The sequence below is a fragment of the Rhinolophus sinicus genome, linkage group LG13, assembly GCF_036562045.2.
Source record: "Rhinolophus sinicus isolate RSC01 linkage group LG13, ASM3656204v1, whole genome shotgun sequence".
Taxonomy (NCBI): Eukaryota; Metazoa; Chordata; class Mammalia; order Chiroptera; family Rhinolophidae; genus Rhinolophus; species Rhinolophus sinicus.
This window is the reverse complement of record NC_133762.1, coordinates 41421159-41447203: the sequence shown is the minus strand read 5'-3', so window position 1 is coordinate 41447203 and position 26045 is coordinate 41421159. Positions and strand designations below refer to the sequence as shown.

At 50.4% G+C, this 26045-nt stretch overlaps 2 protein-coding genes across 2 annotated transcripts; one reads left to right on the top strand and one right to left on the bottom strand.

The window, feature by feature from the left end:
- Nucleotides 1–1156: 1156 nt before the first annotated feature.
- VPS16 (VPS16 core subunit of CORVET and HOPS complexes) lies at nucleotides 1157–20677 on the bottom strand. The gene is made up of 24 exons (XM_019733764.2): nucleotides 20487–20677; nucleotides 7585–7673; nucleotides 7227–7324; nucleotides 7011–7139; nucleotides 6778–6922; nucleotides 6547–6662; nucleotides 6325–6447; nucleotides 6166–6221; nucleotides 5735–5824; nucleotides 5525–5619; nucleotides 5297–5373; nucleotides 4694–4825; nucleotides 4471–4598; nucleotides 4307–4342; nucleotides 4005–4113; nucleotides 3753–3887; nucleotides 3549–3657; nucleotides 3358–3455; nucleotides 3166–3273; nucleotides 2766–2843; nucleotides 2499–2668; nucleotides 2322–2418; nucleotides 1567–1670; nucleotides 1157–1439 (listed from the first exon to the last, which is right to left on the bottom strand). Exons 1-24 carry the CDS (start codon nucleotides 20675–20677, stop codon nucleotides 1295–1297), a joined length of 2658 nt encoding a protein of 885 aa, XP_019589323.2. The 3' UTR covers nucleotides 1157–1294.
- A 132-nt stretch (nucleotides 20678–20809) lies between these two features.
- PCED1A (PC-esterase domain containing 1A) lies at nucleotides 20810–25745 on the top strand. Its single transcript, XM_074317759.1, has 7 exons — nucleotides 20810–21542; nucleotides 22057–22136; nucleotides 22245–22483; nucleotides 22584–22734; nucleotides 22846–23092; nucleotides 24743–25018; nucleotides 25360–25745. The coding sequence occupies exons 1-7, from the start codon at nucleotides 21419–21421 to the stop codon at nucleotides 25605–25607; spliced, it is 1365 nt and encodes a 454-aa protein (XP_074173860.1). The 5' UTR covers nucleotides 20810–21418; the 3' UTR covers nucleotides 25608–25745.
- The last annotated feature ends 300 nt before the right edge of the window (nucleotides 25746–26045 follow it).

Sequence of the window (26045 nt, the reverse complement as noted above, 5' to 3'; positions counted from 1 at the left end):
AGGTGTCTGCTGATTCTGAAACATGATAGGCTGTGCCAGACTGTGATTCCAAAAATTGGCCACATTTCCAGTTCTACACATTGTTCCAGAGCCTTGCTACACCCCTATCAAGAGGTGGAGTCGATTTCCCCTTGAAATTGGGTGGGGTAGGCCTATGTGACCGCCTTGCCAAACAGAATATGACAGGTGTGACCCTGTGTGACTCCCAAAGCTAGGTTAGGGAAGGCAGTACAGCTCTGTGTGGCTCCCTTGGGATGCTGCCCTTGGGACCTGGCAGCCGTGTTGGGAGGTACTGCCGGTTGTAGGTGTTCTGGCTGACATCCCAGCTAAGGTTCCAGTCAACAACCAGCTTCCATTGCACACTGTGAGTTACCAAGCCTTCAGAGGATTTCAGCCTCCAGCCGTCATATTACCTTCCACCTTTGAGTCTTCCAGCTGTTACCCCAGACATTGTGGAGCAAACCATTCCTGTTTTCTCCTGTCCAAATTCTTGACCCACGTAGTAAGTAGTAAACATAATAAATGGGTTGTTTTACAATTTGATTTATATCCGTTTGGAGGATTTTCACTAACTTTACATTTATAAAATCAGGTGGGGGAAGAAAAAGTAAAAGAAACACCTTGCCAGGCCATCTCTTACTTTTTCAACATGGTCAGCCCTAGGGGCGTGAGAGGGGAAGCTGGAAGCTCTGGTGAAGACCACAACATCCAAGGAGAAGCTAGCTCTAAGATCCCCAAATGCCCAACGTGGTTTCAAATCCATTTTGCCACATAGTCACCGTTACCAAACTTCCCCAGTCCTCAATTTCCAATTCTCTAAAATGACGTGATCTTACGTATCTCACAGGGTGTGGAATAAATGAAATAATGGTAAAATGTTTCACATGGTTCTTGTGTGTGTGTGTATAATGCTTTTCAGTATGGTTCTTGAGTTGTTGCTTAAGTTTTATGCCGTCTCTCCCCATAATCTTTCTAGGGGCTGACAGCTTGAGAGGGCTTTTCTTGGTAACTGTGCAGAGGGGCAGATCTCTTGTAAATATAGCTGGAGAAGCGCATTCGCCAGACCCCACAAAAACACGGAGTTTTGCTGAGCTGTTTGGATGGTTCTGCTTCCAGCTAGCTTTCGCTTAGGCAGGACTGCATAAGACAAGCACCCTAAAATGTTCCAACTTTATTTACAACCAGACCCCTGGCTCCCTTCCAACCCCAGTTCCTTAGCTCTGGGGGAGGAGCTGGATAAGCAGTGACACTTCTGCCAAGCCCAGGACTCAAGGAGATGTGTAGGGTGGGCCCCTCACTTCTTCTGGGCTTGTGCCCTGGCCCGCTGAATCTTGTCGGCTGTGGCCCCGTCAGTGGCTCCAGTGCAGTGGGACAATACGAGACTCAGCTCTGCCTCATTCCGGCGCTCGATCGCCACATCTGCAGCCTGAGCCACATCCCTGTGGTTTGAGCAGGAAGGGAGATGTGTTGGGCTGACCAAGGGCACAAACCATGTCCCTCATCAGTCCACTGGATCAGCACCACCCCTCCGCCCCCCAGCACCCACAGGGCTCTCAGCTGACGCACCCAATGAGAAGCAAGGCCTTGACCTTCTGCTCTGGACCCACACGGGAGGCGTACTTCTTGGCCTCATATTTGTTGTGTTGCTTCATGCAGATCTCCACAAAAGGCTTAGAGAAGGAGGGGATGGAGGAAGAAGATAAGGCAGAACCTTCCTGTCTCTTATAAGCAAAAGCCCACTGGATACATTGTACCTGTATATTTTATATCCCCTTCAGCGTGTATAATTCTACCATCCCCGCCCGACACACACCGATAAGAGGTATGGTCTCAATGTTCTCAGGGCAGAAACAACCTAAACCAAAGATCTGTTAGAGCCTTGAGACCGACTATTTCTAAGCTTTCACTCCACCCTCTGCTGCCACCCTCTCACAACAGGTGTTTCCTGCCCTCAGGGCCTGCGTTTTCTGTCATGGCTGCCCCACCTAACCACCACATCTCTAAACCACCTGCCACAGAAAACAAACCCCCTCAATATCCCACTGCCTTGCAGATATGCTTTCCCGGTCTCCCTCCACCCTCCACTCAAACAGGACTTTTCCTCAGGCACGTGGGGTCCCTCTGTGGCCCTCCTGGGGGAAAGCAGGCCTACTCGGGCCCATTCTCTTGTGTACCTGGCCCATGAATGTGCACATACAGGAAGCACCCACTAACTATTTTGAACAGATGTATGACTAGGTTATTGGCCTATCTCTGGGCCCGGTCCTCTCCCCAGGATTACCCTCCCTGGTGGTGGGGTGGAGGGAGGGCCCCTGCCTCACCAGGTAACCGATAGGTGACTTCTTGCTCTTAGAAAACTTCTCTAGCTCCTCCCAGTCTTCCAGATCTGCTAGGGCGGTCAGTTTCAGCCACCAGAGCCTGTGGGGAAGCTGGGTTTAGAAGTACTGTAGGAAGGGCAGGGATCCTAGGACCTAAATGCAGCCTGGGTCCTCACCTACCTCTTGTCCGGGATGCGGAAGTCACGCGCCAGCTGCTCTGCACGCTTGTTGTGGCCGCCAAGGATGAGGGTGGTGACAGTGTCATGTAGAGACAGATCTAGGAACTGACCCCCCAGCTCATCTTCTAAGCGGCGTTGCAGACGTAGGAGCCGCATTTGATCCTCTGTGGCCTAGGGACAGGGATAAGGCAGGATGAGGATGAGAGGGGTAAGGAGAGAAGACTGGGATGGGAAATAAGGATGTTCTTAGAAAAAGAGTCGGCCAAACCTTGGCTGCAAACTCATTCTTGGCCTTGTAGAAGGCGTCCACTGCTGTCTGCAGAGCTGCGACTCGCCCCTCAATACGCTACAAGGGCAAGAAGGGAAGCCTGAGCCCACAGCTCAAAGAACCTCAGCCCTCCCCACCAAGGCTACAGTTTTCTCCTCGATCCTTGTGCCAAGAATCACCAGGGCCAGCCTTACCCACTGGGTGCACCACTGTGGTGTCCCTAGGGGGAAGGCTAGCTCCTCTGGGGCCAACCCTCATCCAGGCCTCATGTCTTCTCAGATTCCCCCTCAACAGTGAGGAGCAGTTGGGGTGTGCTCCAAATATGAGGCCTAGATTCCTGGAGAAGGAACCAGACCAACAGCCTGGCCCCTGGGCCCCACCCGCTCTGTGGGCCTCAGACCTCCTCTGCAGCGTAGCTGGCTCGGATGTGGAAGCTGCCCAGCTCCTGGTGGTTGTCGTCCTGATTGTAAAGGTCCTTCAGCGTCTCTAGCTCCTGATGCTTACAAAACTGGGGCCAGGGCAGGCAGTCAGTCAGCAAGGCCAACTCAGGGGCTCAGGAGGCTCCGGCCCCACCCCTGCCAACCACACACACCTGCCTGTACAAACTCAAGGCCATGGGCTGGTTCCGAAGGGTCATGAAAAAATCTCCTCGGTTCAGCTCGTTCTTCAGGTGCAGCAACACCGTGAACACTACAGACAATAAAGTGGGGGTGAGGGGGCCTGTAGCCTGGTCCCCTGCTCAGCCTGGGGCCCCAGCCTCAGCCTCCCCCAAATCCTGCTCACCCAGGTCAGTGTCCCCACTTTCAATGGCCTTGCTCAGTGCCAGTTTGCTCCTTTTCATCTTTAGGAGAAGGGGTACCTGCTCCCCAGAGCGTGGCTCGTATTCCAGTAGCTGTGGGGTGGGGAGGAAGGCACAGAGAGAAGGAGCTGGCCTGGGGACCTTGAATACCCACATCAGAGCATCTTGGGAGGGCTGGGCACCCACACCTTGATGGCCAGCTCTGTGCGGCCACAGCCATAGGCCCGCGCAGCAATGTCGGAGTAAGAGACACCAGGCGTGTCCCCTAGCTTCTGGTTAATGGCCCGAGCAACATCCTCATCGGACACGTCCTTCTGTTGCACCTGGAGAGGGAAGGGGTGTCACACACACGGGAATCTCACCCCCCTGCCCTTGATCAGGACCTGGCCCCCCAGCCTTCCATTTCCTACACGTCACCAAGGCCTGGCCTACAGCCTCACCTTGTAGCAGGCCCAGTGGGCCAGGATCCTGCTGACGCCTTGCACTTCAGGAAGGCGCAGGTACTCACATATCTGGATGGCCAGGGGGTAAAGCCTCCGCAACACAAGTCTGGCAAGCAAGGAGGATAAAGAGTATGGGGTGAGGTGGGGTAGAGAGAGAGGGCAGAGCAGCCCCAACCTGTAACTCAGGGCTCCCAGGTCCCAAAGAAATAGGTCAGGAGCAGTGGCCACAAGAGCCCACCAGGAACTATAATGCTCGCCCATCTAGAGCCCTCCTCCTGGCTCCCTTGGGCTTGCTGTACCTGTCCAGCAGCACCTGGATGGTGAGCTGCTTGTATCTGCATTTAACTCAGTTAAGGATCCAGCTGGAGAATAAGTCCTATTTGCCAAGGCCCTTCCGGCGGCATCCCCAGCCCCTTCCCCTGCCACCCGACTGGGAACTCCCTTCCGAAATGCTCAGGGATACTGGCTATAGGTGAGAGGGATCCCGATGTGATAGTCCCGAACGGCATTAAGCACACGCAGATCTTGACACATGCGCACGAAGCTGTCAGGTGGAAATCTATCCAGGAAACACTTTCCAAAGGAGGCCGCCTGAGAAGAACCAAAGGGCAATAGAGGAGAACTTCTCCCCTGCCAGCCCACCCCTGCCCAGCCCCCCTCCGCTCAGCCCTGCCTCCCAGGCCAACCCTGAGCAGACTCTTCTGCATGTCTGGTTGGTGCTCGTGTCCTGCGGCCTCAATGCATTGCTGTACAGCCTGGGTCAGCTGCCCCAGCTCCTGGATCTCCCGCAGGTACTCATCCGCTTTCTGGCTCTCTTTCTGGAGGGAAAGAGGGGAGAGGGTGCCAGGGACATGGCATCATGATGGAGAACACCCCCCATCAGGCCCCTAGCCCCTCTGGGCTGTGGTTCAAATGAGCTGGTTGAGAAGGGCTGCAGAGGCTGGAGTCCAAACCCCCTCAGCTCAGTCCACCTGAGGTGCTCACATACCCCCCCATACCAGCCCACAGTTGCCTAGGAGAGGCCCTAAGACCTCTTGATAGTAGCCCTGACTTGTGCCTGGGCTGGGGACTCCCTGCCCCTTGTCATCACCAGGGAGGACCCCATGACATTTTAGTCCACCTGAGCTTGCCCACCCCAGCCCAGCCAAGTGTCTTACCTAGATCCCTCTCTTCACAGGTGGCACCTGTCTGTACCCACCCATACCCAGGCAGGGACGGGGGCTGGGTCAATCAGGGGAAGGGGAAGGAGGAGAGCATCCTGGGGCCCAGCGAGAAGCCCAGGGCTTTACCTCATACTCCTTCTGGGCCTCCAACAGCAGCGCTCCAGGGGCCATCGAGGCAATTTTGAAGATCTCCTCACTGGCCACTGGGGAAGGGAGATGGTGAGTGGGGGAGGGGGGCAGGGAACCCTGAGCTCTGCCTCAATGTCCTGATCCTGCTCTGGGGCGCTGGCCCACTGGCTGCCGTGCCTAGGAGTCCCTGCCCTGGGTCACGTGGTGCCCTTGTGAGGGCCTCACCTGGAACCTCATGCAGGAACTCATGCGTGCTGCGGGAGAAGATGCGGACTCCGTCCAGCTCAGGTACCAGGTAGGAGTCCTCGTCCAGCACAAACCTGAGCTTGGTCAAGGCTCCCAAGAGCACCCAGTGATGGGGTCACCCACATTGGCACTGAGGGCGATGCCCTCCCCCCTTCCCTCCCACCCCTCCAGCCAGCCCTCCAAGGATACTGGATGCTCTCGGGTGCATCGCCCACCACCATTAGCCGCCTCTCCCACGCCACCACAACAGCTCTCTCCTTGCTGCGAGGACGGCTGCACCTGCAGGCAGCACCACACGTACATGTCTGGGACACACACGGAATGCTGGGCCCGTGCCAGGTCTCCCATGTCACTGCTTACATCACTGCCTTGGGACAGCCTTGCACATGCTTCCTATCCCTTATCCCATTCCTCTGACTTGTCTGCTTCCCTCTTACCCTGTGCTGTCAGTTGCTGGGGGCATTTGGGGCCCACAGGGGGGCAGGGGTTTCCCTCAAGTGTGCACTGGCAGAGAAGATGCAAGCTCCACTTGGCGTGGCCAGTAGACAGGATGAATCAAGGTATCCCAGGAAACAAGGGTATGTCCACCCCCACCCCCAGCATAAAACCCCCAATCTCACCAGACCATCTGCTTCGGGGGGGCCCGGATATTGCAATTGAACTCGCACAACTTCTCCTGGAAGGGTGCAGGGCACATCAGGGCCCTGTCCTAACAGTCAGGGTGAAAAGCCCCTCTCCTACCCCCAACAGATCTTCCCTGTGTTGTCCCAGGATCACACCTTGAGTGAAGCTGTCCCCATCCAGATATAGCCTGTGTCTGTGAAGAGCGCCAGGTGTCGGTAGGTGAAGGAGACAGCCATCTGCAGGAAGCTGCTCACTCCTGGGGCCAGGCCAGGGGGCGTCTGGAGCAGGGCCGGGGAAGCCATCAGAGATACGGACTTCTCAGAGCCTCCCCACTACCTCATCCAGCCCCTCCATTCCACTCCCACTCAGGCCCTTACCACTGTAGAGTAGGCTGCATGGTCCAGGAGGTAAAGATCGGGCCCCACAGCCAGAAGAATGTGTGCCACTCGGTCCTGGCACAGTGTGGTCCAGCATGAGGGTGCACTCTGCAAACCTGTGGCCAGGGAAGAGGGCGATGACCAGAGCCCCCAGCCTTCACCTCTACTGACCCCACAGTCTGGAAGCACATCTGTGGGCACTGAACGGCTGTCTCAGGGGTACCAGCTCACCTGGCACTTCTGGCATTCGGCGAAGTTTGAGGTCGCCCACGTTGGCACTGAGCGTGAAGCGGTGGGCCCCCGTGAGGATGGCCACTCCGGAACCAAACTCAGTATGGAAGATCCGGGCATCTAGAACCCTGTTCTGGAGTACCTCCTGGGGAAAGGGGTGAGTGGAGCGGGGCCCTGAAGAAGCCACAGGGTCACAGACTCCGTCCTTTCCCCCAGCCTCCCGTGGCCCCTACATTGCCCATGCTGAAGTGTCTCCGGAAGTCACCGTGAAGCCCGTAAACCAGGACTACACCGTCCTCCTGCACACAGAGCAGCTCCTCTTCAGCTGACCAGCCCAGGGACACGACGGGGCCACTCTTCCACTGTAGAGGAGAGGAAGTTCCCGAGGCTGTCTTGGGAGGCAGAAGCCCTGCCCAGCCCCCAGCCCCAGGCTGGGCCACGGTGCTCACCAGCAGGCTGGCCAGAGGCATGCCAGAAGCAGAGTAGATCTCAAGCACCGGCCGGACACTGGCAGCCTTCTCCTTCCGCCAGGGGTTCCTCAGCAGCGCTGCAGTTTGAGAAGAAACCTGTCTTAGCTCACCATACGTACCCCAGGTGAAGCAGGCCTCAGGAAGTAGCTCCTCAGGCCCACTCCACATGAAGCAGGCCTCAGGAGAACCAGAATTAAAAGCATCTCAACAGGGGCGGATGGGTGGGGGGTGGTGGCATATGACAGCAAGAATGACCCGACAGCAAGACCCCCAGGAATCAAGGACCTTGAGTTCATTCCATGGTCCCAGAGCACGCAGTGGCAGAGGGCTGACATACCAATGGGGCCCCCATAGGGCGCAGCAGCCACCAGGCAGTCCCTGAGTTCCTCCTTCAGGTCCCAGTCCATGCTGTACAGCTCATATTTCCTGTGCACACAGAGGCGAACAGAAATTAGCCTCCTTGTGACCCTGCATCCGGATGGAGTGAGCCCCAGAGGAACCCCTAATGCCTCCATTTCTCCTCCACAGGAAATCTGAGGAGGCCTCCCAGGGCCGGTTAGGGGGATGATGGCTAGAAACAACCACATACACACTTAGGGACAACAGGCAAGGGCATGGAGTCTGTTGGCAGGGAAGTATGTGGTTCTTGGGGCAAGTGTGCAAGGATAGCAGGAGTCTCTGGGGCAGGCAGGCTGTGTGGCCAACATCCAGGGCACAAAATGAGGTAGGACTAGGTGGGGTGGCTGGCTTGGGCCTACATTAGCAGGAAATAAAACCCTGCGAGAGGGTCTCTCAGGGTAGGTAGCCTTTCTTCTACTTCTGGTTCTTAGCACTGAATCAGGTTGTGGCCTTTATACCCAGGGGTCCAGCTCATCACCAGTTAATAAAGAACTCATTCTCCGAGGTACTGAGTTAGTAGTGCCTGAAAGAAATCCAAGAGGAGCTCTTCAGTGAGTCCGGAGTTGGGGCAGAGAATCCTGGGTTAGAGATGGCAATCTGAATGCTTGGCTTACGGGAGGTAACTAAAATCACACGCTGGCACGAGACGACTGCAATCTGAGATGTGCACGGAGAGCGTGTGTGCTGCATGAGAAGACAGAGTAGGAGGCTTGAGGCGTGCCATCATTTGATGGTTGGAGATGGGAAAGACGGAACAGAGAAGGAGTGGGCACTATTCCAGGACGCCACAAAAAAATAGTGTTTAAGAAGGAGGGTGTTTCGGCTGGGCATTGTTTCAGGAGCCTTCCCATTAGAGATCAGGAAGATGCCTACCATTACCTTCTATTTCACATTCTTGGGGTTCTGGCCAAAATAATTTCAGAAAAAAATAAAGAGAGTTTCTTATCTTGGAAAAGGAGTAAGATGGCTACTATTTACAAATAATGTGATTGTCTACTTGGAAAACCTAAAGCAGTCTATGAACATCGAATGAAAGAGCTCAGTCGGGTGAGCAACAATTAATACATTTTCTATACCAATTAATTTTCTATACCATAGCAAGAACCAATTAGAAACAACTTTAGAAAGATCCTAATCATGACAGTAAGAAAACTAAGATTCCCAGAAATAAACTTAATACAAATGTCAACAAAATCAAATCAAAGTTTACTCAAGGAGATAGAAGACATGGACAAATATTCCAAAATGATCTATAAATGCACAAGAATTCCAGTAAAAGTTACCCCCATTTTTTTGGGGGAGGGAAGCACAAATTGATTCTACAGTTATCTGGGGTAAAAAAAAAAAAAGATCATCTGAAAGAGAAAATACTGGAAGATATTTAAGAACCTTTGGAAATATGAGAACATATGTATATCAGGTATGATATACTATATAAAACTAAAGTTAATTCAAACTGTTGTTTTGGCATAGGGATAAGCAAATAGATCAATGGAAGAGAACAGAATCTAGAAAAAAACCTGGGAATTGAACACGTGATAAAGATGGCATTTTCAGATTGGTGCAAATTGATACTGGAAACGAGACAATGGGCCATATGGGAAGAATCACAACAAACACTATTTCATTCTCTACAATAAAATATTTTCCAAATGGAATTCAAAATTTAAATGTTAAAAAAAATAAAGCCACATCAGAGAAAATCTTGGGTATTTTAACAATCTCAAAGTAGAAACAATTTCTAAGCATGACATAAAACCCAGAAGTCTCATAGTAAAAGACCAACAAATGTATCTAAACAAAAATTAAGAACTTCTGCATTCTTCCACATAAAAAGGGGTAAACACAGCACATATTTATATTTGCTTCCATTTGAAAAAAAGAAACTGGTCAGATTTATAAGAATCTAATAACAGTGGGGACTGGTAGTTACTGGTAGGTAAGGAGTGGAAATCAGTTCAATAGGGACACAGGTGGGAATGAGACTGAGTTTTTAAACCATATTAATGGTTATTAAAATAATTCACATTAAAAAAACTTTTATGCATTAAAAAAATCCACCAAAAAATAAACTAGAAAGACAAACTACGAAAAGGGAAAAAAATGTTTGTGACATATATGGAAAAAAAAAGCTACTTTTCTTAAAAATACAAAAGGCTTTAATTAATTAAAAAAAAGAAAACTAAAAGAAAGATGGTCAAGGGCTATATCATACTACTTTATGTGAAAATATTTAAAAACTAAACATAAAAAAACTTATAGAAAATATAACCTAATATTTTTACAATGTGAACTACAGTAAAGTCTTCCAGAGCAAGACACATAACTCAGAAATTATCAAGGAAAACTGATAGATTTTATTGCATAAAAATGTTAAATCTGTACATAAAAAATACATAAAAGCCAAGTAACCACTGTGAGAAACTTTATAACATTTGCAACAAAGAGTTAACATGGAGAACATGTAAAGAGCTCCTTTACAAATCAATAGAAACAACACAATAGAAAAATAGTCAAAGGATGTGACGAGACATACCTACCTAATAACTAGATCAATATGAATTTAACAAATATTTTTATATTTTGACCATCTGAATGGCAAAAATTAAGAGGTTAATAACATCCAATATTGTTGAAGATGTAGAAAAAGTGAACACTTTTATACATATTAGTGGGAGTATAAATTGTTCAGCCCTTATGGAAGAAAACGAAGTGCTATCTACCCAACTTTTAAATGCATATAGCCTCTGATTTAGCATTTCTTTCCAAGAGTCTAACTTATAAAACTAGTTGCACAAGTGCACAAAGGTATAAATTAATGGCAGCACTGTTTAAAATAGCTTTTAAAAATCCTGGAAAAACCTTCTTAAATGTCCATCAAAACAGGACTGGTTAAATAAACTATGGTGTGCCCATCTGGGCAATATTATACGTCCACTAATAAGGTGTATATTGACATGAAATGATCTCTTAAGAAATACTGTTAAGTAAAAAAATGTAAGCTGCAGCTCAGTATGAACCGTATAAACCCATTTATGTAATAAAAAAACTTGAGCACATATTTTTGACAAGCATATTTACATATAATCACATGAATGTCTGTAAATACAGAAAAAAAAGCTCAGAGGCCTCCACACTGAGCCAGTGGTTACCTTAGGGGAGGGTGCTGAGTGGGGGAAGGGGGAAGGGGCCTGCCAATTTGTAGGCTATATACTCTTTTGCATTATTTGAATTTTTTATAAACCCGTATGTATTTCTTTTGACATTTTGTTACTAAAATCATGGATTAAAATCTGATGGGAAAATAGATTCACACAGACCTAGCATTCCAGTTATCAATTCATAGCCCCTCAGCTCCAAATTCACACTTCAACATGTTTGTGTTAAAGGACAGCATTTCCTTAAACATTTCTCCATCACAATACGTGTGATGTGAAGCTTTCTCAGTAGAGGGAGCTGGAAGGAAGGTGCTGCATGAGGAAGGTGCTCTTCAGCTTCTTCCAGCAGGGCTCAGCCAGCCAGCACCAGCGCGTGAGGACATCTGCGGGGGATCTGCCCCAGCCATGCAGTAACCCCAAAGGCTCGCGGGACTGGTGATCAGCTTCCCAGGGCTGCCTGGACAGACATGGCGTTTCTGGCCTCCTACCTACGCCAGGCTGCACTTCCTCTACAGTCCAAGATGCATGGCCACTGGCTGCCCTGCCTGCCCACTTGAGTTTCCACTGATGCCTCTGCACACCCATACTCCCAGCCGCTGGTTGTGGCTCACCTTACAGGCACCCTGTGCTCCAGGCTGCCTGCCTGCCTGCCTGCACTAGCTCCCCCACTCCCCTTGCACACCCACAGCCTTGGCAGCCAGTTGTAATAGCTCATCTGTGACCCCCCCCCCATTCCCCGAACCCCAGAGGGTTGCTTCTTGCTTGCCCAGCAGATGCTGACCAACTCTGGTCCAGGCAAACCAGTGAACTTCTCTGCCATCTAGTGGGCTGCAACTCTATTTTCTCCAGGGAGGTCTGAACCTCAGTCTGCCCTTTCCCTGGGTACTCTCCCTCAGCTCTAGGCTACATATGAAATGTTCTTATATCTTATAGTTATTATTTTATCACAGTTTAACAATTCTTTGTATTTATTAAACTTTGCCACTTTATGTCTCCTAACTGGACCCAGACTGATACAGACTCGGCACAAAGAGCGGTCCCATGAGATGGACCCCTAAAGATGGGATTTGAGGATTCGTTGGTCATGTGCTTAAGCTTGAGTGCAGTGCTGAGCTCCCTGCCAAGGGGAAACGGATGTCAGTCACCCGTTGCACGCAGTGGCATCACAATTAATCAAGCCTGCAGTTTTCTGTAGTGAAACGCCAAGTCCGACGTGCTTTGGGAGTGACTTCCGTGCTTGGCTGTACGGCAGTAGTGAGGATTAGAAGAGCTGCCGTGTGGAAGGATGGCTCTGAGTGCCTCTGCACATTTACAGAGAGAAAAGGAGCTAGACGTTAACCTTTCTCAGTAGAAGGCACGGTAGGGACGCCACAGGAGGATGGGCTCTCAGGCTGCTTCCAGCAGCTGCAAGCTCGGTCAGCATGTGGGTATGAGGACACCTGGTGGTGTGCTGCCCGGAACATGCCCCAGAACACCATCCGTCGGTGACCTCACAGCCGTGGCTCTGACTGGTGTCTCTTCCTGTGACTCTCTCCACACAGATGCTGCATGCTCCAGGTCTCCAGCTCACACGGAAGCCCACGACCCTGGCCACCAGCTATGGCTCACCTGTGCCCCATCCTTGCCCAGTGACTGCAGACCAGTTCTGGCCCAGGCAAATCAGCAAATGTCTCCACCACCCAGTGGACTGCAACTGCTACTTTTCCATGGAGGTCAGAACCCTAGCTTGGGGAGGACACCCCGCTTCTAAGTTTGTCTCTCCTTTCCCTCAGCCCTAGGGGAGGAGTTTTGTTTTATAGTTACAATGTTATCATAGTTTAAGAGTTTATATGGAACTTCCCTGCTTAATCACTATATGGTTTCTGTCTCCGGATTAGACTTATATTGATATAACCAGTGTAGTATCCCACAGAGCATTTGCTTGTCACAAAAGGGGAAAATATGACTTTATAATGGAGGATGTGGCCATCAGCATCAGAACCCACTTGTTAATATCAACCTCCCTCATAGCAGAAAACCTGATATAATATTGACTCCAGATGTGATGTAGAATGAACACCTGGCATCATCTACAAAGCATTTCTGCCCAAAAAGTTCAACCTGAATTTAATCAAGCCTTTAGCTCTAATGCAGTTTCAGGAAATACAGGCTATGATAAAGTTCAAAGGCACCACAAGGAAGCAATGGGACAAATCCAGAAAGTGACTTGGTCTCTTAAACAAGTCAATGTCATATAAACAAAAGGTTGGGGTGGGAGTGGGGGTAATAATACTCAAGTTTACAAGAGATTTAATTAAGAGAGGTAAACAAATGAGTAATTCTTGTTTGGGTCTTGATTTGAACAAAACAGGTATAAAAAGACACTCTGAAGACAATTGGAGACATCTGAATATGGACTGGTTTGAGATGATACTAAAGGTTAATTTTGTTGGGTGTGAAATGGCATTGTAGTTTATTGGAAACTGTCATTTTTTAAAGCAATGCACATTGCAGTTATGTCTGTAATTTACTTAAAAGTATTTGTCTGAAAAGCTCTGTCTGGGGTTTGTTTTGAAATAGTCCCAGAAAAGTGTGTGTGTAATGGTGGGGAGGGAAAGGTGAAAAGAGAATGGCAAACTGTTGAAGCTGGATGAAGAGCAGCTGGGTGTCCACTAAATCATGCTTACTATATGTGTATTTGAACTTTTTCTTAATAAAACATTTTTTTTAAACCTCCACAATAGTTGAAGCAAATACTGAAGCACTATAACAATTTTTAAGCCTAAATGCTGGCTGCGGGTGTTCATTCTATTTTGTTGTACATTTGGAATTTTTCAGAGTAAAAGGTTAAATACAATTTCCAAGAAAGAAGGGGGAGATCCTGCTCCAGGAAGCCAAGCTCAGATGAGGCCTGAGCTGTAGCCACTGCAGTAACGCGACGCGATGTCACTGAGAACAGGATGGTCTGACTAGAGTGAGTGGTCATTGGGAAGAGAGAAAATGGAAGCAAGAACAGATGGCAGTTTTCAGACCTTAGGGTGGGGAAGAGAAAGAGGGGGCAAGGAGGAAGGGCCTATTTATTTTTTGAATAGGGAAGTTTATTTTTTGTTAGGATGGGTAGATTTGAAATCTGGTAAGGAGCACTTGGTGGTAGGGATGGTGGAAAACAGTGTACAGCAGTGGTCTTCAAATTTTCCTGCAGCAAAGAAACCAGCTGGGTGCTTGTTAACGTACAGATTGAAGTCTCAGGACCCACGAGCGATAAGGGAGCAGATGTGGCCTAGGAAGCTGCATGTAGCCAGCATCTCAGGTGATCTTCATACAGGGGGGGCCTGGACAACAGCTGGGGAAACACAAGCGGGGGGGCGGGTGCAGGTGGTGGCAAATCGTTTCTGAGAAGGCAGGGAGACAGCAGCTCACCTCCTCAGTGGGAGGGAAAGCCAGCAGGCAGGTTTGGTTGGGGGAAGCCTAGGCCCTTCTATGCAATGACTTCTAGTTCTCTGGGAAGCCAGAGGTGAAGTCAGCTGTTGGGAGGAGGGGCCTAGACTTCAATTTTCAGTATTTCCAAACTATTTTCATTGTTTACAATTAAATGTTTCTTTGTGTAATCTTTTAAGAGAGAAGAGCCCCTGCGGTGAGTAGTGTAGACTGACCCCACAAACATGATTGTGAGGGCCCAGTTGAGGCTGGAGGCCATGATTTGTAGTAGAGCCAACCTGCCTGTGTGTAACCCTCATGGCAGCACTTAGCAGCCTGTGTACAGGCATAGAGATGGTGAGTGGTTTATGTGCTGGGAGGTGGTTCTGTGCCAGGCAGGTGCAACCAAAGGGCAAAGGAACAAGGTTGTCAGGGAAAAGGCAAGAAAGAAACTGAAATGCCTGACCATGGCTGTACAAGCTAGACAGGGAGGGATACATTACAGGAGTTCTGCATGTGGACACAAAGAGAACACAGGGCTCCAGGATCCCCATGATGTTGAAGACCAGGTGTATTAGAAGGTATCAGAGTGTCCATGAGGGCAGGAACTTGTGGTCAGAGAAGGGTTTGTCTGAATTTCAAGTCTGAGCAGTTCTGGATGAGCGTGGAGCAGAGGGCAGTGGCTGAGGTGCACAAAATCACTTGAGCAGAGCTCACGGAACCACGAAGCCAGGTGGTCACTTAAGTTACCCTGGAAGAGGTCAGAGCTGGGATGCTTAGGAGGCTGTGGGCCAAAGCCTGTAATTAAACAATCAGTGAGGGATGCGTTCCAGGAGGTTGGCAGTGACACTGACGGGTGGGAAGGAGGCAGAGCCCCGGAAGCAGGTAGAGGGTAAGGTTCAGCGAGTGAACGGCAACAAAGCATGGACCACTTCTCCCAGTCTTTGAGGTAAAGGTTTCTCAGGGACTCAAGCTGTGCCTCGAGGGTGGCATGGACAAAGTGAAGGGCAGCAGAGAGGGCTGCCTCTCAGAAAAGCCCAGGGGATGTGGACTTTGTGAGGACAGGCCACACCTTCAATGAGGGAGGCCAGTTACATCTTTCTCCTCTACTTATAGGTCCCAGAAGGGAAAATCTCCTCAGTGGCAGTAAATGGACCATGGATCTGAATGCCAGGAAATCACTAAACCTAGCAGCTCTGGTAGCCTCAATTCTACCCGCCTCCAGGAAACAGTGAAGACATCCCTGCGGCAGTGCAGCTGAACTGTTGGAAAAGCATGGGCCATTGCAATGTGAGAAGAGCCCTTGTGAAAGTAGATGCTCTCCAGCCTCTGCAGGCTGGATTATCGGACCACTGGGGAGGAAGAAGCACATCACGTCTAGCCTTGGGAAATATTCTATTAATTCCCAAATCCTCAGGCCTTAAAATGAATCCGCCATCATCCCTGAAATCCCTTGACTCCAGCTTGCCTCAGAAATAAATACTACTAAAGAATGCTTGTGTGCTGTTGCTAGAAATGTAAAATGTGCAGCTGCCATGGAAAACAGTATGATGGTTCCTCAAAATATTAAATACAGGGCGGCCTGGTGACTCAGGTAGTTGGAGCGCCACGCTCCTAACACTAAAGGCCACGGGTTCAATTCCCACATGGGCCAGTGAACTGCGCCCTCTACAGCTAAGACTGTGAACAACGGCTCTCCCTGGAGCTGGGCTGCCGGTGAACAGCCCTATGTGGTGAGAGCTGCTGTGAGCAGCTGTGAGCAGCTGTGAGCAGCTGTGAGCGACCAACCAGCAACCGCCTGCCTGGGGGGTGGGGTGTGGGGGGGTGGAGTGCAAAACTCATAATACCAGCATGGGCCGGGGAGTTTACACTGAGAAACAACAGCTTAAAAACCGGCAGGGGTGGGGGCAAAAAAAAAATTAAATATGGAACTACCATATGATGCAACAATTCCATTTCTGGTTATATATGCAACAGAATGAAAGCAGGGTCTTGAAGAGCTATTTGTATACCATTGTTCATAGCAGCATTATTCATACAGCCATGAGGTGAAAGTAACCCAAGTGTCCATCAATGGATGAATAGATAAGCAAAATGTGGTATATACATAATACAATGGGAGGTTATTCAACCTTAACAAGCAAGGTAATTCTGATACATTCTACAACATGGATGAATCTTGAGGACAGTATGATAAATAAGCTGGTCACAAAATAGCAAATACTGTATTATCCCACTTATATGAACTATCTGAGTAGTCAAATTCATAGAAACAGAAAATAGGATGGTGGTTGCCAGGGCTGCGGAAAGCGGAGAATGAGGAATTATTAATGGGTACAGAGTTTCAGTTTAACAAAATGAAAATGGGGATTGCCTGCACAACAATGTAAAAATACCTAATACCACTGGATTGTACTTTAGAATAAATACGATAGTAAATTTTATATCACAATTTTTCTAAACTTCATGTGTATATGTGTAAAACATACCCCCAACAAACAAACAAACCCTAAAAACTTATTAAAATAGTCTACTTCTAAGAAGACTTTCAGAAGTATGTATGTTCAGTCTCCCTTCTTTTACCATAAAGGATGTTTCTAAAGTACCTGAAACAATGTGTTTAAAACCAACCCTCTTCCCCACCAAACTCATTCTTGCTTTCTCATTATCTTAAGCCAAAAACCCAAGTCATCTACAATACTTTGTTCTTTCTGCTCCCTACCAAATGCAATCCATCACAATCTCTTTCAATTTTACCTCCTAAATACCTCTTAGACCTGCCCCCTTCTCTCCATCTCCACCATTACCACCCCAGTGCTTGCCACCATCAACTTTTCCCTGGTCTATTCCACCAACCTTCTAACCAGTCTCCCTTGCCTCCATTCTTGCTTGCCCCTTCCAACTTGTCCCCCCACTGCACTCAGAAGGAAGTTAAAACACACACACACACACACACACACACACACACGCACACCTGCAAATCCAATCACATCAATCCTTTCATTAAGACCCTTTCATTTAGGCTTCCCACTGTTCTTCAAATAAAGGTGGCCTATAAGGCCCTGCAGGGTGTGGCCCCCTAAGAGAAAGACATCAACTTCTTTATTCTGGTCATTGAGAGTGCCTATCTCTCCTGCCTCAGGACCTTTTTATGCTCTTCCCCATCCCACTCCCTGCACCTATGTCTATTCGTCCCCTGGATGTGTTGCCATGTCCTTTAGAAAGTCTTCTTTACTCCGACTTCTCAGTCTGTTATATGCTTTCTTAGGACCCTATACCTCTCCTTTACAATGATTATGACCAAATAAATACTATGTCATTAATGGTTACTAACAGTTTCCCCTGCTGGCTGTAAGTTCTATGAGGGCAGACAGGGTCATGTCTTTTTATTGGTTGATACACACTCAGCCTGGCAAAGGGATGGGCAAAATTAATTAATGGGATTAGACCAAACTAGATTTTCATGATAAAAATGGTTAAAATTTTGAAGCCCCATAAGAACTAGTCACCATTCCCTCTCCTTGCCTTCCCAAATTAGTTTTCTAGGGCACTACTTCCAATGCAAAAAAATTCTGTCCTGTAGATAGGAATCAAAATGCACTGTCTGCCACCTGTTTATCATTCAATTACGTACTTCAACATGTACTACTGTGTTTTCCCCAAAATAAGACCTAACCAGAAAATAAGCCCTAGCACGATTTTTCAGGATGACATCCCCTGAACATAAGTCCTAATGTGTCTTTTGAAGCAAACCTTAACATAAGACCCGGTGTTATTCTCAGGGAAACACGGTATTAAGTCCTGGCATAAGGCTATGCACAAATACAAATAACACCAAGTATCTGCACTTAAAACATTTCTACCCTGGTGGAGAAGCTAGAACACACTATTTTATTTTCCTGTTTTAAAAAACAACAGGGGTGGCCAGTTAGCTCAGTTGGTTAGAGTGTGGTGCTGGTACCACCAAGGTTGCCAGTTCGATCCCCGCATGGGCCACTGTGATCTGCACCCTCCTTAAAACAAACAAACAGGGCTGGCCCGGTGGCTCAGGCGGTTGGAGCTCCGTGCTCCTAACACCGAAGGCCACCGGTTCGATTCCCACATGGGCCAGTGGGCTCTCAACCACAAGGCTGCTGGTTCAATTCCTGCAAGGGATGGTGGGCAGCGCCCCCTACAACTAAGACTGAACACGGCACCTTGAGCTGAGCTGCCTCCCAGACGGCTCAGTTAGTTGGAACCCGTCCTCTGAACCACAAGGTTGCCGGTTCGACTCCCGCAAGGGATGGTGGGCTGCGCCCCCTGCAACTAGCAACGGCAACTGGACCTGGAGCTGAGCTGCGCCCTCCACAACTAAGATTGAAAGGACAACAACTTGACTTGGAAAAAAGTCCTGGAAGTACACACTGTTCCCCAATAAAGTCCTGTTCCCCTTCCCCAATAATAATAAAAAAAGATCTTTAAAAAAAACCCAAAAGTTATTTAAAAAACACAAAAAACAAAGGAAAAACAACCCTATGCTTCAGTACAGGTTCTAGAAGAAGACTGGGTTCAAATCCTCATTCTACTACTTACTAGTTGTGTAACCTGGTCACCTAATTAACCTCTCTGTGCCTCCATTTCCTCATCAGTAAGATGGGTTTACTAATGATACTTACCTCATGGAGTTGAGACTTAAACAAATTAATACACATAAAGTATTCATACTTACTAGCATCTAGCACACAGAAAGGCAAGTATCTGTTAGCAAAAATAATATATCCTCCACAGCAAGACTCTACTCCTTCCAGGCAATACAGCACAAACAGGTAAGGGGTAGGCTCGCCACGCAGGTCATGTCTATGGCATGTACCCAACACATATTCATTTTAAATTTTATTGGTGTAGCAACAAAGCTAAGACTTCATATGATAAACAGGAGTTCTATAGCAATGAGGTCATCATTTTTAGTATTCTCCTATTTAACAAGCCTGTGTAGGCAACATGCATTTTCAAAAGTAATACAAGTTAATATTTTCAAAAGTATACACTGTGTTGTAAACACTAAATTACGTGCTTACCTAAGTCAACTGGCATCCCTCCTCCACAAAAAAAGTTAAAAATTATTGTTGTTTCCTACTGACTTTACTGATTTTAACTAAACTTTTGCAATTTTGTTCATGTTGTATTGACATATTTATAAGAGGTAAGAATTAGGAATAAACAACAAATGCAGTAAAGCTCTAAAAATTGCCACAAGGCATTTGTCCCTCTTAGGGGCTGACACTTTGCATATCAAAAATTACACAGAAGTTTTAATAAGTGAAAAACAGCGATACATAATTTCGCTAGTACAAACAGGTATCCTCTATTGAAATAAGACCCCAATGTCACGTCTTTGTGATCTTTAGTAGCAATCAATGAAGTATTTTTTTTAAGTTTATTGGGCAACAATAAACTTAGCAGGCCCTCTTCTAAACGTGCACTGGTGACAAAGACATGCAAAAAATATGCTCTCAGCCCTCAAGGAAATTGGTTTAGCAGTAGAAACCTATACAAATCTGCCCTATGGTGCTATACATAATAGATACTAGCACTGGGTCCCCGGAAGCCCAAAAGAAAGTCAGCTGACTCTACTGGGGTTGGATCGGGGAAGGTTTCAGAAAGGACCCTTGAACTAAGTCCCGAAGGATGAGCAAGACTTCTCCAACGAGATAAAGATGGAAATGGCAGTGCCCACAAAAGGAACTGCAGGCTGCTGCAAACATGGGGACCCATGAGACATGATGTGTTGACGTTCTGTTCTGTGTGTGCAAATGGAACACAAAATTTGTGTACGAGAGGAGCAAATGAAGTTGCAGAGACCAATAGGGATCGACTTACTGATATAACAAGAAGAGGAGTTTATCCTACAAAGGGAAGCCATTGAAAAATCCGAATCAGGGTAATAATGTGATGGGTTTACACTTTAGAAAGATTAGTTTAGGACACCAGGACTCCTGTGGGAGGGTGCCCCCAGCCAAGGGTCCTCACTTGTGCTGCCCCTGGATTCACTGGTGACTCGACCCCTTCACCCAGCCTAGGTCAGCACTGTTACCCCGCCCGCCGGGCGACCCCGCCCTCCTTGGAGAGCCCCTGTGGTCCATAGGCGGCTGTGCGGTAAGTGGCAGACACCAGGGGAGAGCCGGCAAGGGGCGGACCCCAGCGCCGGGAGTGACGGGGGCGCGCGCCGCCGGCTCCGTGCGGAGACTTCGAGCCCACGGGCGAGCCGGGTAAGCCGGGCCGTGGGCGTGAGGGCGGGGCGGCTCACCGGTAAAAGGCAGAGTCCCCGAGCGGGTTCCAGTTCGCTGTGTAGCAGTCCATAGCTGGTGCAGGCGGCTGCTGGGCAGCGCTGAGACGACGCCGCCTGACACCGGTTCCAGGCCCACACTTCCGCTTCCGCCCGCCTGGGTCACGTGGCGAGGCCGCCGCCACTGCCATCAGCACTGTGGGCAGCTGCATTCGGCCGTCGCCGCCGCGCCCCCGCCCACACCCGGGCCTTGTGCCCGCCCGGGTGGGCCTGGCACTGGCTTCTGCCCCCACACGGCGGCCACCCCCGCCGCCTTCCTATCGCCTCGGGCGTTGGGGGTCGCGCAGGGCGGGACATGGGTGACCGGAAGTAGGAGCTGTGAGCGTCGCCGCCCGGGGCGCCGAGGCCCGAGGTGCCGTCGGGGCCCCCGCGACGCACGCATGGAGAGCGCTGGGCGCCCGGCTGCGCACCGACGGCTAACCCGGTCGCACGGGCTCTGCGGGGCGGGGGTTGTGCGGCATCGACCGGCCTCCCGGAACGCGGGAACATGAGGCTAGGCTCGGAGCCCGCTGAGGGCGAGGCGCGCGGTGCGCGGGCCTGCCCTGTTCGCGGGTGAACCGCGCGGAGCTCCGGGACTCGGTAATTGGCGCGAGCGGGCACGCGCGCATGCGCGAGGAGGCAGCGGGCACTTGGCTGGGCGCAGGGCGGAGCCGCGCGGGAAGTGCCTCCGTACCCCGGAGGCCTGTGGGCCCGGCGACCCCAGCCTCCAGTGCCAGGTGTGACCGAGGCCAGCGCCACCATGAGCCCCACTCTGCCGCCGACGCCTGGTTCCTGGAGAGGCCGGCACAGGTCTCGTTTATCCCAGGACGGGCTCTGGGGCAGACCTGCCCTGAATCCCCACTCTCGCGCGGCTTAGTGGCCTCTCCCTGCAGCCCGTCGTTGTCAGCGGCGGCATGGTCTTCTGTCTGGAGAACGAGGAGCCGCGCCGCGCGCTGCGAAGCGCTATGGTCCACTTCCAGGCCTCGGAAGTCCAGCAGCTGCTGCACAACAAGTTCGTGGTCATCTTGGGGGACTCAAGTGAGTGTCCCCCTAGGATCACACTTCCAAGTCCCGCACCTGCAGCCTGTTTTCTAAGTCTGGACCCTTTTTGTCTCCATCTCAAACCTCTTCTCTGATCCTTAGTTCATTCCAGTCCAGTAGGTTTTCTCGTTTTATTTCAGGATGCACCTTCCACAGGTGTCCCAACAGATGTAGCCTGTCAAGCTTTTCACCCCATCCTGTTTTCCCCGACAGTCCTCCATAATTTCCCTCATGGGAGCGGTGGATTGTGTTGTGTGTGTCCCAGGTGACTTGGCCGACTTCTGCCAGGTGATCTTGGGTCGCTGTATACTAAGTTGGGGGTGATGCACAGCTAGAAGGATCAGAGGCGGTGCTAGGACTTGAACCCCACTTTTTCTCCCACCTCAAAGTCAACACTCCACAGAGGTGGTGTTGGGCAACCCCAGGCTTGCGCAGATGGGGGGCCTGGACTTGGGAGGAACTTGGATGGGGTGAGGCCTGCCTCAGCCTGGCAATATCTGTCTCCCTGTAGTCCAGCGGGCTGTGTACAAGGACCTGGTGCTCCTGCTCCAGAAAGACTCACTGCTCACAGCCGCCCAGCTGAAGGCCAAGGTGAGGGAAGCTTGGTGACCATGCCAGTGGTGGGTGGGCACAGACCCTGGCCTGGCAGGGTCCTCCTCCCTGGCATGGGTCTGATGAGCTGGGTGTGGGGGTGGGCAGGGGGAGCTGAGCTTCGAACAGGACCAGCTGGTGTCTGGGGGTCAGCTGGGCGAGCTGCACAACGGGACACAGTATCGGGAGGTCCGCCAGTTCTGCTCGGGTTCTGGCCACCACCTCGTGCGCTTCTACTTCCTCACCCGAGTTTACTCCGAGTACCTGGAGGGCGTCCTGGAGGAGCTGACATATGGGCCTGCTCCGGACCTGGTGATCATCAACTCCTGCCTCTGGGATCTCTCCAGGTTGGGGCGGGGGGAGAGGGAAATACTGGTTGGGGGTGGAGGTATGTCTCAGAGGCCATCCACCACTGTGCTCTTGCCTACCCTGTGTGCTGCCCAATAGGTATGGGCGCTACTCAATGGAGAGCTACCGAGAGAACCTGGAGCGGGTATTCGTGCGAATGGACCAGGTGTTGCCAGACTCCTGCCTGCTGGTGTGGAACATGGCAATGCCGCTGGGGGAGCGCGTCACTGGGGGTTTTCTTCTACCTGAGGCAAGTGCCCAGGGCCCCTGAGGATGGGGGAGGGGTCAGCTGACTGGTACAGAGGACCCTCCCGACCCTGCTTCATTCTGCAGCTCTTAGATGCTGTACTTTCTTCCTTAGCTCCAACCCCTGGCAGCCTCTCTGCGGCAGGATGTGGTTGAAGGGAACTTCTACAGTGCTACGCTGGCTGGGGACCACTACTTCGATGTCCTGGACCTCCACTTTCATTTCCGGCATGCAGTACGGCACCGTCACCGGGATGGTATCCACTGGGACCAGCATGCCCACCGCCACCTCTCACACTTGCTTCTGACCCACGTGGCTGATGCCTGGGGTGTGGAACTGCCTAAGCGTGACTGCCCCCCTGGTGAGCCCTACCATGAGTGGGGAGGGTAGTAATGCAGAGAGGGCCCTCAGAGCACAGGGCTCACGAATGGAATAGGACAGAGGTACTTCGGGGGAGTAGAGGCTCCCTGAAGGACTGCTGTGGCCCCTGAGTGCCCCTTCCTCATCCCCTGGGGTGGGTGAGATCACAGGAGCAACACTGCAGTTCAAGTTCTGATTCTGTACGGTCTAGCCATAGAGTCACTTCAGTGTACACGAATGAACTGATACAAGCATTGAGCACATAAGAACCATCTTAAAAGATTTCCTACCGTATAGAAGAACAGAAAGGAAATGGGGGTAGTTTTAGCTAGGCACAGAAGTGGAGGACGGAAAGACAAATGGAGGAAGGGCAATCCAGGCAGTGTGGCAGAAGCAAAGAAGCCCCCATGACTGGTGCTATCATCCTCTCAGTTCCTGCATGCTCACAAAGGGGGCATCAAGGCTGAGTGTTTCCACCTCTGCTTCTTCCCTGGATCCTGTCCTCAAAGGGAAAGGACCTGCCTCACTTGTTGACAGCTGTCCCTTTTGGCCTCAGTGTCCAGCACAATTGCTGTGTACATAGTACCTACAGGACAGCGTTTGTTGAATTGGAGGCATAAGTCATGTTAGAAGGCTATTCAAAGCACTGGAAGGAGTGGGGACACAGACAGACCAGGAATGTTATAGAGGCGGACTTCTGGGACTTGGTAGCCAGAAGTCAGAGCATCAGGGAGGTGAATTAGGACTTTGATTATCTAATGATCCAGCTGCCTTATTTTTAGATGAGAGAACTGATTCGGAGCAAAGGAAGGGATGCTCTAAAGGTCATAAGACCGGATGTGGTGGCTCAGGTCTGAATCCAGTTTGGAACTACAGAAATAGGGACAGCAAAAGGAAGAGTTGGGTGGGAGGACGAGTTGGTGAGTTTGGTCAGGACAAATCTATTGGACGTAGTGTGGAAATGTGGAGTAGATTTGGAACCAGTGGTACCCGCAGAGAGATGGAAGCTGAGGACGTGAGTGACCCATGAAGGAGAAAGCAGAACAGTGGCCACATTTTGGAGTTGAAAGTGAAGACGGGCTGAAACAAAATGAGATGAAGATAGAGGCACTTTAAGGGAGGACAGAGGCTATTGGCCACGTCATCAGACTGTCAGGAAGAAAGGAATTTGTGAAATTTGCCAGGAAGTGGTTACATTTAGTGGGAAAAGTGCTGAAAGATTGGAGTAGGGATAAAAGAGGCAGTGAACAGTTGATGAGGAAATGGAAACCTGGCACAGTACTCTTTGTAGAAGTATGAAAGGAGCAGGGGACTATTGGGAGAAGGGAGTGGCAGGATCTTTTTTTTATGAGAGAAGACTTACTTGGCTTATTTATCGGTCTGTGGGGAGTTGCTGGAAGAAGAAAAAGCTAAAGCATACAGGAACTGGGTAAACAAAGGGAGAAGACTGAGGGGAGCGTGAGGTCAGAACAAAGGCAGGTCCACTGAATTGAGAAAGGCAGGGAACAAGAAATGAGAGGGGATGAGAAAAACGGTGGAAAGCAGAGGGTGCTCCCACCTGGAGGAGAGTAGAGGTTAAGCAGTGTGGAGGGCCAGAGGTCAGGGCAGCCTGGCATCCCAGGCCTGCCTAAAACAACCATCCCGTTCCTAGACCCGTGGACTGAGGACTGGCCAGAGCCGGATCATCTGTTCCAGGGGAGCCTGGGGCAGCCCTCAGACTTCGGGGAGCAGCTGGCCTTGCCCCTACCCCCACCGTCTCCCTTGCCCCCTCCCATGCCTTTTCCCTACCCCCTTCCTCAGCCCTCCCCACCTCCCCTGTTCCCACCCCTGCCCCAGGATGCCCCTTTTTTCCCAGGCCAGCCCTTCCCACCCCATGAATTCTTCAATTATAATCCAACGGAAGACTTCTCAGTGCCACCCCACTTAGGTAGGTGCCTCTGCAGCTTCCCATTACACCTTCCCAGCCTCCCTTCACACCTCCCCTAGCCTGGCCTTCCATGCCTCGTCAGGCCAAGAGGAGCTGGATCACTCCTGTGCCCCCCAGGAATGGGTTCATTAACAGCTTAGTCTGGAACAACATCTGTAGACTCATTAATCAGCTCATTGTCAGTTTCCTGGTTTGGAGGTAGGGAACTGGTATTGCCATTTTGCAGATGGGGAAACTAAAGCCCAGAGAAACTCACCCTGGAGGACCAGAGTGGCCTAAAAGCAGAGCTGGGCTCACCTTGGCTGGAAGCCCACTCTCATAAATGACTGGTTCTTTTGTAGGATGTGGCCCTGGAGTGAACTTTGTGCCTGGCCCCCTGCCACCTCCAGTCCCTGGCCCTATCCCCCACGGTCAGCACCGGGGCCCGGTGGTCCACCGGGGGATGCCACGCTGTGTTCCCAGCAACCCCTACCATGTACCAAGGATGGGGGGACCCTGCAGGCAGCGGCTCAGACACTCAGACAGACTGATCTACACATACAAACTGGACAGACGGCCTCCTGCCCATTCGGGGACATGGCCTGGGTAGACTGGATCTTGGGCTGGGGCTGGATATGCCAGTGGCCCTGCAGGGCCTGCTTGCCACCCCAGGTGCTGGGCCAGTGTGTCTGCTATGCCTGGTATTGTTCTTGTCCATTGCTGTCACCAATAAAGGCATGGAAGAACAGAGTGGCATCTTCCTGTGTGAGGGAGCGGGCCTCCCAAACCATGATCTTAAGAGTTGGGGAGACTGCCTCTGGGCTCTTCCCAACTTTGGACCTTTCACCTCACACTATTTAGAAATCACTGAGTGCGTCCTTCCTGCTGTCTCACACACTCGTTTCCACCTTCACCACAACACACGTGTTTAATAAAGATTCGGGAGAGGTTTCCTGTTGTCAGCAGCTATTTTCCTGTTGTCAGCAGGGAAATACCAAGGGCTGAGTTGAAATTGTCAACATCTTATATGGAATTTTGGGTCTGGCTA

Bases quoted from the DNA above. Each gene is read 5' to 3' on its own strand.
- VPS16 (XM_019733764.2), bottom strand. From the start codon at position 20,677: ATGCAGCTGCCCACAGTGCTGATGGCAGTGGCGGCGGCCTCGCCACGT. The intron at 6,923-7,010 runs GTAGGGGCCACG...CCCTTTCCCCAG, and splicing joins GACACTTCAGCATGGGCAAT to GAGGTACTCCAGAACAGGGT. The intron at 2,669-2,765 runs GTTTGGCCGACT...CCCTGTCCCTAG, and splicing joins AGAATGAGTTTGCAGCCAAG to GCCACAGAGGATCAAATGCG.
- PCED1A (XM_074317759.1), top strand. From the start codon at position 21,419: ATGGTCTTCTGTCTGGAGAACGAGGAGCCGCGCCGCGCGCTGCGAAGC. The intron at 21,543-22,056 runs GTGAGTGTCCCC...GTCTCCCTGTAG, and splicing joins GGTCATCTTGGGGGACTCAA to TCCAGCGGGCTGTGTACAAG. The intron at 22,137-22,244 runs GTGAGGGAAGCT...GGGGGTGGGCAG, and splicing joins CCGCCCAGCTGAAGGCCAAG to GGGGAGCTGAGCTTCGAACA.